At 51.9% G+C, this 12,794-nt stretch overlaps 1 protein-coding gene across 1 annotated transcript; it reads right to left on the bottom strand.

Annotated features, from left to right (window-relative positions):
- Positions 1-550: 550 nt before the first annotated feature.
- On the bottom strand, positions 551-11,171 carry LOC142466549 (serine/threonine-protein kinase 35-like). Its single transcript, XM_075571700.1, has 4 exons — positions 10,506-11,171; positions 7,118-7,878; positions 3,807-4,131; positions 551-3,675 (listed from the first exon to the last, which is right to left on the bottom strand). Exons 1-2 carry the CDS (start codon positions 11,002-11,004, stop codon positions 7,154-7,156), a joined length of 1,224 nt encoding a protein of 407 aa, XP_075427815.1. The 5' UTR covers positions 11,005-11,171; the 3' UTR covers positions 551-3,675; positions 3,807-4,131; positions 7,118-7,153.
- Between the last annotated feature and the right edge of the window lie 1,623 nt (positions 11,172-12,794).

Raw genomic sequence — 12,794 nt, forward strand, 5'->3', positions numbered from 1 at the left:
TTGAAGTCTTTTTTTTTTTATAGTGTTATTTTCTAGGCTTCTTACACAACAGATATCAATCACCATCCGTAGCATGATCAATGTCTTAATATCATTAATGGGGAAAGGGTTTTGTTATTGCCCAACCCTACTGACTAAAATATGCAGGGGCAGCATCTCATGTACACTGCAGGTGTTACGATACCATCAGGGAACCCTCAGGCACCACCACGTAGGTGGGAATATTCAGAAGCAACAACTGCTGCAGGAACAGTCAGGTAGTCCAGTGTGTAAGGTGTGTCTAGCCCAATTATATTCCTTTATCAGCGTGTCGCACAGGACAAGCTCACTGATACCACACTAAAAACGTAGAATATTTCAGTGACGAGCCACCTCCCAGTCCTCAAGAACCAACAGCTCAAGCTTTGAGGATATCCCTGCTTCAACGGCATTAACTTATGGAAACCGAATGGTAGAGATGTTGCTGTGTCTGCTTCACAGCCAAGCGGACAACGACTGCCCAGGAATACTGCGACGGGATGTAAGACGGGAGTAAAAAGAGTCGCCAGCGCTCGTTTTATCCATTTATTATTCACAAAAGAAAAAAAAAATGTCATGTACATTGCGCCTGCCATTCACACATCTGGGAGAGTTACACAGTGTCCATAAAAACATAAATACATCGACTCAAAGTAAACTCCGATAACCAAGTAATAATAAAAAACACATCTCTATAAAGTTGTTCACACGAAAGGTCCTGTCACCAGCATATGTGCAAAACAAGGAAATGCAGGAAGACGGACGAGGAGTCCCGGGGTCTCTCCGCGATGCTCTGTGGGGGAGACGCGCATTGTAGCGGGTCTAGGGGGTGGTGGGGAGACGCTCATTGTAGCGGGTCAGGGGGGGAGGGGAGAGATGAGGTGGCAGTTTATGTGCAAAGGGTTAATGTACATTACAGCCACAGAGAACAAAACAGCAGCAACGGGGAATTTTATGCCACCTGAAACAGTGCGGGAAGTAACAGAGCGGGAGAGGGCGCATGGTTGAACCAACGCCTGTTGGAGAGGATACAAAGGTGCCCTTGCATTGTAGGGCTTCAGCAAGACATGGGTTAACCTGCTTTCAAAGGTTTGAAAGTGTTATTCGTGGCCAGTGACTGCACCCCACCTGCGCTGACCAAGCTTTTGGGATATTGCACCTGCAATCCACAGACCAGTGTGTGAATAAGGCAGGGGCGGCCAACACCAGTCCTCAAGGGCCACCAACAGGTCAGGTTTTCAGGATGTCCCTGCGTCAGCACAGGTGGCAGTCTTTGAGTCACTGATTGAGCCACCTGTGCTGAAGCAGGGATATCCTGAAAACCTGACCTGTTGGTGGCCCATGAGGACTGGAGTTGGTCACTCCTGGAATAAGGTGCCTGCTCATCTATCCAAAAGCCCGGCCCGGTAAGGCTGCGAGGAGAGGCGACCCTCGCTACCCTCAGGAAAGTAGTAGTGCAGAGATGAGTGACACTTTCTCTGGGCACCAAACACTGAGTTAGACCTGGGGGAAGCTGTAACCAAACCCACTAGGCAGGACCAAGGGGTGCAGGACCCCCACTCAGACCAGGGCGCAAAGGCGTTGTATGGCCTGGTACCAAGGCCCTGTCCGTGTGTCCACGTGCAAACAAGACCCAGTCTTGGGTAGTGACCGATAAGCTGAGTGTCTCAATATCACGAGTCGGCTTCTAACCCCAAAGCTGCCAGAGGGGCCTGCAACACATTGCAAAGTCACATAACATGCAAAACAATACGCCAGGCAGAGTGTTGCAGGTCTTTGGCAGCGAAGGGGTTAACCTCCTTAGTGTTGGGAGGGGTGAGCAACACACGTCTCTATAACGGGCTGTAAGCATCTTCAGCCCTGTAGGAGTTAAACGTGACACTCCCCCCACCTCTCGTTACTGCAGATTATTGCATTAAAAAAAACACAGCTTTATCCTCTTTAGAAAAGAAAGCTGGGAACTGAAGCGGAGGTCGGGGTGAGGATAGAGGGGGGCAGCAGGGCAGCCTGGGTCGGACCCCATTCTTATAAATCCCAGAAGGAGCAAGGCAAGTAAAATACAGAATTCTCAATCTGTTGGAAGATCTGATGGTACAGTGAGGAACCAGCCTGTAACATCCCCCCTCCCCCCTCTATAGAATAGGAATGTACCCCTGCACCTGCTCACTACTCATTGACACCTAAACGAGTAGGGGACACCCAGCCTCTGCCCATCCTCAGGCTTCACTGCCCCTTGCAGAACTGTAGACCAGGTGTGGCCAACTCCAGGCCTCAAGGGCCACCAACAGGTCAGGCTTTCAAGATACCCCTGCTTCAGCACAAGTGGCTCAGCCACTGAGCCACCTATGCTAAAAGCCTGGCATGTTGGCAGCTCCTGAGAACGGGAGTTGGCCACCCCTGCTCTGGTGTAAATGGACACAGCGGGGCCGGTAGACGTAGACCGCAGGGGCCGAGCACAGCCCTGCTTCTCAGGCTAGTTAAGTGCCAATCCAAATTTGAGCTGCCTGCATCGTAGCGGCTAGGCCGTGACTGAACAGGTTACACATGAGCGTGGCGCTCAGGCAGTGAAGGGGTTAGCCATCCTTGTGCAGCAAGGAGCCTTCTTCAGGTGTGTGAGAGAATGGGAAGGGAAGAGCACTAGCAGACAGTTTGGCAGGCAGCGGGTTTGCTTTGTTACCGAGTGTTAGGAGCAAGTGATTAAATAAGGCACAAAAAGTGTTAAACCCAGGAAAGGATTTAGCTCTAAGATAGTGCAAGCACCCTGGGAGCACCCACCCCGCTCACCTCTAAGCCCCCGCTCAAGATCCAGAGTGACCAACCACCCCCCCCCCCCCCAATAATAGTCACCAGCGTCACCCCTGCAGTGCAGTGACGAGCAGCGTACAGGATACACATAGTAAAACCTCTACCCCCCATATAGGCACTTAGGTGGATGCTTTAAAAACAAAAACCAAAGCAACATTTTTTTTCCCCACCCCACTGCGTGCATAGGAAGTCAGGAGAATGGTGCAGCTAGGGGAGCGTGGTGATTAGGCACATCAAGGGAAGTGGGGTTGGGTGTAAATGACAAACAGCCCACGTGAGCCCCCCACCCCCCCCTCCCAAACCCCTTCATAGTGAGGCTCTGCAGCAGAGGGGGTGTTTTAACTTTACGTTCGGGGCCAGAAATTCCTGAGATTGGAAGAGTTTAGGGCACACGAGTTTGAGTAGTGCCGTGAGGGACACAGTGAACGCATCTCTGTAGGACCCCCCCCCCCCCCCCCCCCCACACATTAAAGGGACACAGCCTCAGGATTCATATGGTGGCAGGGCAGGCACTGTGCTGGTGAGAGGATAAGGGGGTTCAGGTACTGGATGATTTAAGAGGGCACAGGACACAGCTTCCCCAGAGTGAGAGGCTGCAACCACTCACCCCATGGCAGATCAAAAGATTGCACAGACCCCCTACTGCCTTCCTCAGACCAACAGGAACCCTAGCAATGCCAGCTCGGGAGGTGTCTACCTCAATACCTTCGTTGCTGGGGTGCAGAGCAATGAATTGCCAGCCCCTCTGGCAGCGGAGGGGTTAAACCAGTCAGGGTTCATTATTGCAGCATCACCTGGCACAGAAAGTGTCATCAATTCCTGCACTCGCCACTAGGGCGGCCAACTCCGGTCCTCAAGGGCCACCAACAGGTCAGGTTTTAAGTATATCCCTGCTTCAGCACAGGTGGCTCAGCAGGGATATCCTGAAAACCTGACCTGTTGGTGGCCCTTGAGGACCGGAGTTGGCCACCCCAACTCTAGACTATTAGGAGAAAGTGCTAGTTCTATGCCCAGCCGCTCACACATTGCAGGCTGGGGCAGACAGGGGATGAGGGCGTCATGTCCCGGGTACACAGGTGCAACCTGCAGAAACAGCTGTTACTGGTAGCGGGAATCAGGGAACGACCCCTCGCAGTGCCACACAACATGTATTTGTAGACAAGACTGCTTCGCTCACGAGACCGATGGCGCCTTCCATGCACAGCGGCCCCCGCAAAGCTCTCCGCGGATCAGAGGCCCGGTGGTGGGGGTGGTGTAGTAGTGTCCACAACTCCTATGCCGAGTACGGTGGCTCGTCACGTCTTAAACCTGAGGGTACAAGAGATGTTAAAGAAAAAGTCAGTGTGAAGAGGGCGGACACACACAATTTGCTCTTAAAACTGGGGAACAAATTATTTATCGTCTTGTTTAACCTCTGACACAATATCCAGTGTCTGAACATCTGGAGACATGTGCGGGTCTCGATCTCACTTAGATTGTAAGCTCTTCGGGGCAGGGACTCCTAGCTATCTGTAATAACCTTCAATGTTCTAGATTATCTCTGCAAAGTGCTACGTTTAGATTGTAAGCTCTTCGGGGCAGGGACTCACGTTCCTAAATGTCACTTATGTCTGAAGTGCTTCTTCCCATTGTGTTTGTATTTGTTATTTAAACGAGTATGTCATGTGCGTTACTGCTGTGCAGCGCTAAGTACATTAATGGCGCTATATACACCAAGATGCAGTACATATACGTTCTATGATCCCATTCCCTGTGCCGTGGGGGTCACCTAGCACACTAACGTTATGGAGCCCAGAGATGGTTCCAGTGCAGAGGGGTTTATCCCCCTCACCACAATCAGGTCAGTGGCAGAAGGGCATGTGAAGTGGTTTTATAATGATCCAAAGGCTAAATGTAAACGTGGCAGAGTCCACGTGGACCAAGTCAGGCAGCACAAGGCTGGTCTGCAGGTGCAGAGCGGCTGTTCCAGGACAGCGGATCTGTGAACAATATCCGCTCTGACACGTACCAGCCCCCGCAGGTCCATGTGACAGGCCCAAGGCAGAGACTGTTCCCAGGGTCGGTGGGTGGAAATGTGCCAGGCAGACATCCGTGTGGAAAAGATGCAGCACGGCGAGTGTGTGAGGGTGGGGGGGGATATATCAGAATCATCTCTATTCTCCATACTGGAAGTGAGGCTCAGTGAGGAGGGAGAGAGTGTAGGACCTCAAACAGCAACACCACAAGGCAGCCAATCCCAGCCAAACAGCAGGTCATCCGGCAGACATCTGAGAAGTCTGAAATCAGGTGCGGAAATGGCACATGTCCCTGCAGGCATCTCATGGGTCAGACGCTCCATGTCCCACATGCTGCTTCGGTTTGAAATCAGGGCTGAAGGAGCGGCTCAGTGAGTAAAGACACTGGCTGATAACACAAGAGTGTGAAGCATGGGAGCCTGGTTCAAATCCCAGGGTCAGCTCCTTGTGATCTTTGGCAAGTCACTATCTCCCGGTGCCAAAAACAGACTGTAAGTTCTATAGGGCAGGGAAAGTGCAAAATTCCAGTGTGTTGTGTACTGCGCGCTGTAATTGTGACGTGCTTGGGTGTCCCCATTGGGAGAAAAGCACTATATGAAAGAATTATTTACTGTGAATAGCAGTCACCTAAATACTCACTACAGCTTAACATTACCATTAACCAACACCCAGCCAGGTAACCTTCCAAATGTCACCATTTTGGAGTGGGCTTTATACACCTGTCATCCAGGTATGTGCAACTACATGCGCAGAATTCTCTGTAGCAGGGGTGGCGAACTCCAGTACTCTAACAGGTCAGGTTTTCAGAATAACCCTGCCTCAGTCATTGACTGAGGTGCCTCAGTCATTGACTGCGGACGCAGGGATATCCGGAAAACCTGACCTGTTGGTGGCCGCTTGAGTAGCGGAGTTGGCCACGACTGATCTGGAGTTCAGAGCGGACCCTTCTGTACGAAGCTCCCGCAAAGATAACCCCCGCACATACAGGTGAAAGTGAACACAAAACGTTACACGTGAGGTTTGTACTGGATGCCGCCCAAGGCAGAAGGGTACGGAAATACCACAAGTACTACGAATGGCAACAGATTCTAAAAGCGTTGAACCCAATAGAAACGCTCAGATCTGCAGCTCACCAGTCAAAGCACCGAGACTCAGAAACGAAAATATTATGACAGGAGAACATGGGGAGCCGAGAACCTCACAAATTCTCCCCCCCCGCCCCCCCGACTTTCCTGCGACAGAAGGGTTTAACACTCACAATGCCCTAATGACTGGATGACCCATTTCTGCACTGGCAGATGCGCATGTGGAGGGGGCAGAGTAGCACACAGACAGACTGGCACCAACACGTGAGGATTTAGGGCACAGGCGGGGCGGGAGGGGGAGCATGTGGAAGAATGTGTAGGGATGGCAGTTTTGTCAGGAAGCAGCTGTGAGGTATTAGGGCCGCTCACGTTCATACCCAGCATATATCCACCCCACATCCCTCCGGGGGAACGGGCGAGTTATATAAGCCATCAGCGGAGCATTAGCAAAGCATGAATGGTCACAGATGAGAAAGCAAGAGCTGGAAAACAGAGGCCGCCCCTCCCCATACCCTGCGGCCTGCACTAAGCCCCCAATGCCATTTTGTTAGTAGCCAAACCACGTTGAATGAGATGCCAGAGAGGAGACGACACTATACTCCGTGTTGTCCCGTTGGTAAAATCCCACTAATAGGTCTCCCCGGCCCCATTCACAAGTATTTGATCCCGGCCCATACGGCAAACTCTTCCCACCCGTCATGGGAACTGTCCTAAAAACACCAACTAAGACATTGACTGGCACAGAGTTTGGAGCAGGGGAGCCTGGTTCAATTCCCGGTGTCGGCTCCTTGTGACCTTGGGCAAGTCACTTTATCTCCCTGTGCCCCAGGCACCAAAAACAGATGGTAAGCTCCACGGGGCAGGGACCGGTGCCTGCAAAATGTCTCTGTAAAGCGCAGCGTACAACTAGCAGCGCTATACAAGAACATGCTATTATGTGTTCAATGAAGCACAACTTATTTGTCCAACTTATGGGCCTGACCCACTGTTTAACCATTTCCCATATTTCTTAGGTTTAATAAGGCATTTACCGCCTAACGCCTGCTTAGATCAAAACCTATTTCTCCCCATTACAAATGCTGGTCATTTAATCCTGGTAACTCATGCTCCAGATGAGAGTTCGAACACATACAAGGAATGTGGCCTGAAGCTGGGAGGGCTTCAGACACCACTCAGGCCGATCCGTACACTCACCCATTTGCAAACAGCAGCTGGCAGCGCCTCCCAGGCTCAAGCAGCACAGGTGACCTGGTCCATTCGCGTCTCCAGCTCGAAGGCGTCAGGCCGATCTTGCGGGTTAGCAGCCAGCATGTCCTTCAGGAGCCGCCGGATGCCCTCGGACATGGAAGTCCTGCGTTTCTGTGGGATGTGCAGCACCATCTTTGGGTTCTCTAGCAGCGCCTCCCCCACAGGCACAATCTCACTGCCCTGCTTTATGTAGGTCCCCAAAAGCTCCTTCTTGGTCTCCGCGTCCACGAAGGTGATACGTTCAATCATGGCCCAGATGATGATGCCCAGGGCGAAGATGTCTGCTTTGGCCGTGTAGTGTCCCTCCCACACCTCTGGGGCCATGTAGAAGTCCGAGCCGCAGGCTGACGACAACCAAAACTTGTTGACGTTCACAGTTCTGTTCTCGTTTCCGCCCCCCGTGCTGCTCTCCTTCCCGCGGGGGGCCAGGCCGGCGCACACCTTGCTGAGGCCAAAGTCCGCCACTTTGAGCACAGGGAGGCCAGAGCGCTCGGTGATCAAGATGTTGTCGGGTTTCAAGTCGCGATGAACAATCTGGTTCTTGTGCAGGAAGGCGATGGCGCTGGTCAGCTGAAGCATGAAGCTCTTGTTCGTGGCCGGGTCCGGTCGTCGGGTTAGGACGTATTGGTTGAGGTCCCCGCCCTCGCAGAACTCCATGACGAACCACAGGTAACAGGCTTCCTCTGAGTACCCCAAGATACGCTCACCTGCAAGGAAATGACAGCGTCAGCAAGATGGAGATAATTAGAAAACAGGGCTGCTCATTCACATGGATGAGTTCCTGCACAGATCATAGGCACAACGCCCCACTCAAGCCAACTGCCAATCTAATGTGCACTAATGTGGACATTTACGCAGATAGGCAGTGTCTGGAAATGAGGTGGAAGAGGCAAATACACTAAACACTATGCGCTCCCACTGTTCAATCTTGCGTATAATTAGCTATAATCTGGGATGTTCGCGTTGGACAGCACGAGTTCTGATTTGCCATACTCATTGTCTACCTTTCTACGGGCAGGAAACCTGACATTTACTGCTGCTTCCCAGAGAAAATTGATTACTCTCAAAATGCTGAATTTTTACACCACTGGGAGAACCCATAGCTGAAATCAAGGATACACACGAGTCAGTGCCGAAAACACACCTTGCCACAACTCCTGCTGCCAGTCCCACCAGATGGGAAGCGGGGGACACAATTCTGTAATGGCTGCTTGTATCACAGATAAACATTACTAACTACCAGAGGCCCTTCCTAACTGTACCCTGGGGAATCCTACCTCACCAGTGCCAAAGCCACACAGAGGGCAATTATAATATAAGGCTGCAGATTTTAGTAAAGACACAAGCACACTGTGAAATGACAAAACTCAACTCATTTAAACAGGGCAATTGTCAAGGACTCTTAAGACATGCTATGGAGTCAGCAGGTGAGATATGGAGTTTATACCTTATGTTCTTACATCTGTCACCTGCCTTTGTCCCCCGTGGTTGCTTATCACACAAGCTCAGTGACAATATGGATATTTACATGCAGAATCTGGAGGTCACAGCAAAGTGAGGGTGAGGCTTAAGGTGGCATTACCCTGACCCTGTTACAGACTCTAGACTGAACAGCACATCTCCCTCCCCCTCCACATGACAAGCAAATTGCAGCTGTGCGTCACCTGCCAGGGTCAGAGATCAGAACGGATTGCAGAGGATTATCTTGTCAGGAACCTCAATCCGAGCAGTGTCTACGACCTCTCTATCCACATGCTGCATGTGCATAGCAGAGGTCAATAACCTACTTGTACAGGTCAGACACCTTGCACGCCCAGGGATTGTGGGAAAATAAAGCGCTCTTTGTGCAGTCTGAACCATTCATACCTTGCGCTGCTCTAACTGCAGAAAGCAGACAATACCCTACCCGTGTCCCCTCAAGCGCCAGCCTGACTGTGGCCCTACAACTCATGGGGACACAGGCAGATCCAAGCCATATGAATCGTGATACAGGACCAGTCTACCACCCGAGTATATTTTTCATATTTGGGTCACAGAAGCCTTCAAATTGCCATTTAGACATTTTCATTCGAATAACCGCTTTTCCTGTAGGATTATGGGACCCTGCAAGTCTCGAGTTTGATACCATTGTAGTCTTGAAGCATCACTAGTTTGGAAACCCTCAAACGGGTTACCCCAATGTAATGTAATTGTCTCAGCAGTCACCTCCCAGCCTGGCTGTTAGGAGTAAATACACAGAGCTGATGTCTACTAGGACACAAAGGTGTCTATGCTATTCTCCTATACATTTTCTCACTGTCAGGGCCAGTGCTCGGCGGCTAGGGGTCCCCCAATACATGGGTGTGAGCTCAGCTCCCTCCCTACACCCGGAACACACAAAGGACCGAGACCTGGCTCGGAAATGGTTACGGAAGATGTCTGATCCCGCAGGGCCTGCCGCTCAAGACCCAACCTGCTCCCCCTTTGAGGCCTGTCTGGCAGCATGAGAAGACCCGAGTCCCGGCCTGGAGTTACACACACAGGAGGACTCCAAGACAAACCACAGAGTGAGGGAACCAAGCCCCCCTTGTGTGTGTATGTATACAAATATAATATATACACGGGATCCCAGGCCTTAGCCCCCAGGAGTATAAAAGGCCCCTGTAAAGAGCACCAGGCCCAGTCCTCGGACTATATTAGTTAGTCAACAGAATTGCAGGCCCAAATCTCGGTTTCGCAGAGGGCTGTCTCTAGGCCTCATCCCCGGCCTCCCTTACATAAACAGGATAACACAGAGGCTGGTCTTTAGGTTTCATCCCCGGCCTCACTTACACACACCAGGCTCAGAGGACTGTCTCTAGGCCTCCCACACACCAAGCTCAGAGGCCTGTCTTTAGGCCTCATGTACACACACCAGGCTGCCTCCAGGACTCACGTACACATGGCTCACACAGAGAGGCCTGTCTTTAGGCCTCATCCCCAGCCTCACGTATAAACACCAGGCTCACACACGGGCCAGGCCTCATCACCAGCCTCACGTACACACACACACAAGGCTGTCTCCAGGCCTTATCCACAGGCTCGTGTGCACACACACACACAAGGCTGTCTCCAGGCCTTATCCCCAGGCTCATGTACACACACACACCAGGCCCCGTGTACACACACGGCTGCCTGCAGGCCTTAACCCCAGGCTCACATACACACACCAGGCCTCACCCAGAGGCCTGTCTACAAGTCTCATCCTCGGACTCACGTACACACCAGGCCTTATCCCCAGCCTCACTCACAGGCCTGTCTTCAGGTCTCAACCCCCGGCCTTCCCCCCTCCCCGGCCTCCCACCCCCTCCGGCACCTTTGAGCGAGGTCTCCACCAGCCGCAGGTAGAGCTGCGAGCTCTTGTTGCCGTGGCTCATCCTCTGCGCCAGGCCGTTGCGCTGCAGCACGCACTCCTCGAAGCGCACGATGTTGGGGTGCCGGCGCCGCAGGCTGGCCAGGGCCCAGAACTCGCACAGCGCCAGCTCCACGTTCTCCGGCGCGTCGCAACGGATCTTCTTCACCGCCACCCGGCAGCCGCTCTTCCGGGCCAGCGCCTCGTACACCACCCCGTAACTCCCGCGCCCGATCTCCGACAGCAGGCTGTAACGGGGTGGGCGGGCTGAGCCTGCGCTGCGGCCTGGCCTCCGCCTGGGGCGGGCTGGGCCTGCGCTGCGCCTGACCCCTCGCACAACCGGGCAGGCCTTCTTCTCCTCCTCCTCCGAGGCCCTGGCCCGGCCGGTGCCGTTGACGGCGCGGCGGGCTCGGAGTATGCGCCGGTTTATTAGCAGCGACGGGCAGGGCGGAGCCGTCTCCATGGTTGTTGTTGTTGTCGGTCGGGCAGGCCCGCCGCCCTCATCCCCCGTTCCTCCGCTTCCAGGCGGGAATGCTGTGAGAGGCTGCGGGGCTGGGGCTGCATGTCCTCCTCCCAACTGTGGTGAACCGCGCGCCCCGCCGGCTCCTCATACACTGGAGAGGCGCGCGCCGGAGCAGCCAATGGCATAGGCATGGGCTGGACCATGTGAGCGGGGGGGAGCTGGACGGTAACTCTCTACAGGGGGTCGGCAGAGGGGGGTGAAAGGAGCAGAAGGAGGGCAGCAAAGCCACCACTGCTGCAGTAAACACGAGTAATGTAGTAGCACCGGGGGGTGGCACCGAGAGCGTGAGCCGGTATAACCGGATCTGTACCCCCTCCCCCCCTCTCTGAAGCTGACAGGGTGGTACGGTCCGTAAAGTGTAAACACAAGGCAGGAGGGAGAAACTAAGTGTGCTGGGAGGTGGGGAGAAGGCGGGAGTCAGATGTGAGGAGAAGGCGGGAGGCTGTCACATAGCTGCTGCTGTTACCCGCTGGGTGAGGAAAGATCCAAGGGAGGGGAGGGAAGGGGAATAAGAGAAATGTCTTCTGTCCATGACACCCTTTATCCTATGTATCCTTGGTTCCCCCCCGCGATTGGTCAGGCCAGAGTGACTTGCTAGATGAGTCACGTGACTGTAAATGGGTAGTGAGGGCAGGGTCTGGGAGGGGGGTGTGTCACTGACTTCACAGGCACTAGCTAGCACATGCTTCCGGGGTGCACATGGTGTGTAGACGGTTAGCAGATCCTATATCTGTGGCAGATCTCCACTGGCTGTTGGTTATTTGGTGAGGGGGGGGAGTTGCTTGTATATTAAAGCTGCAGTTCAGTCAATATCCTGCATGTTTGTTTTTTTTAATAAATCAGTTCTGTAGTAAGAAAAAATACTTTTAGCATTTTCTGTTTTTAAAAAACAACTTTGAAAGACCAATTTTCTTGTATTCTATTTTAACAGCCATTTGCTAAGGCACTGCCCCTTCATGGCCTGTCACAAGCTCTGGCACACACCCCTTTGTCAGCCCTGCCCTCCCTCTAGCACTTGTCAGTGCAGGATTGCTCATGAATATTCATGAGCTTCCACTGCCAGTCAAGCAGATTATAAACAAATGCCAGCTTTTAATATGTCACCAAATTTCGACCTATCAATACATGGAAAACGAATTGAGCTGCAGCTATACTGTTCTTTAGGTAATTAGAGATTGCCCACATAAAACTATTGAAGTAAAAAAATAAATGTAAAAAAAAAAAAAAAAAAAGACTGAACTGCAGCTTTAAGTACAGTATTTCGGCATTAGGTAATACCGCAACTGGACAAAAGCGTAACCAATTAGAGTGTAAGCTCTTCGGAGCAGGGACTCCTTTTCCTAAATGTTACTTTTAAGTCTGAAGCACTTCTTCCCTTTGTGTTATTTATATCTTATTATTTATATGACTGTAATTAACAGTGTTTGATCAAAAGGATGATCAGAAAGATTTCCCCCTCTATTCGGCACTCAATCATATACGTGGTCTACTATTGGACACAAATGGCCCTGCAGTACAATACTGCAAATCTGGTAAGTTTCCCAGAATCACCGAGGAAATCAAAAATAATAAAACTTTATTATCTCTACATAGATTGTTAAAAACACAGATACATTATTAAAAATCCCCATACTAATGTGGCAGAAGTATGATCGCAAAAAAGGTAAGTCAATTAGACTCGTATCTCTATATACTCATCATGACATCCATTAAAATTCTATTAATGCTAT

This window comes from Ascaphus truei, chromosome 15 (assembly GCF_040206685.1).
Source record: "Ascaphus truei isolate aAscTru1 chromosome 15, aAscTru1.hap1, whole genome shotgun sequence".
Lineage (NCBI taxonomy): Eukaryota > Metazoa > Chordata > Amphibia > Anura > Ascaphidae > Ascaphus > Ascaphus truei.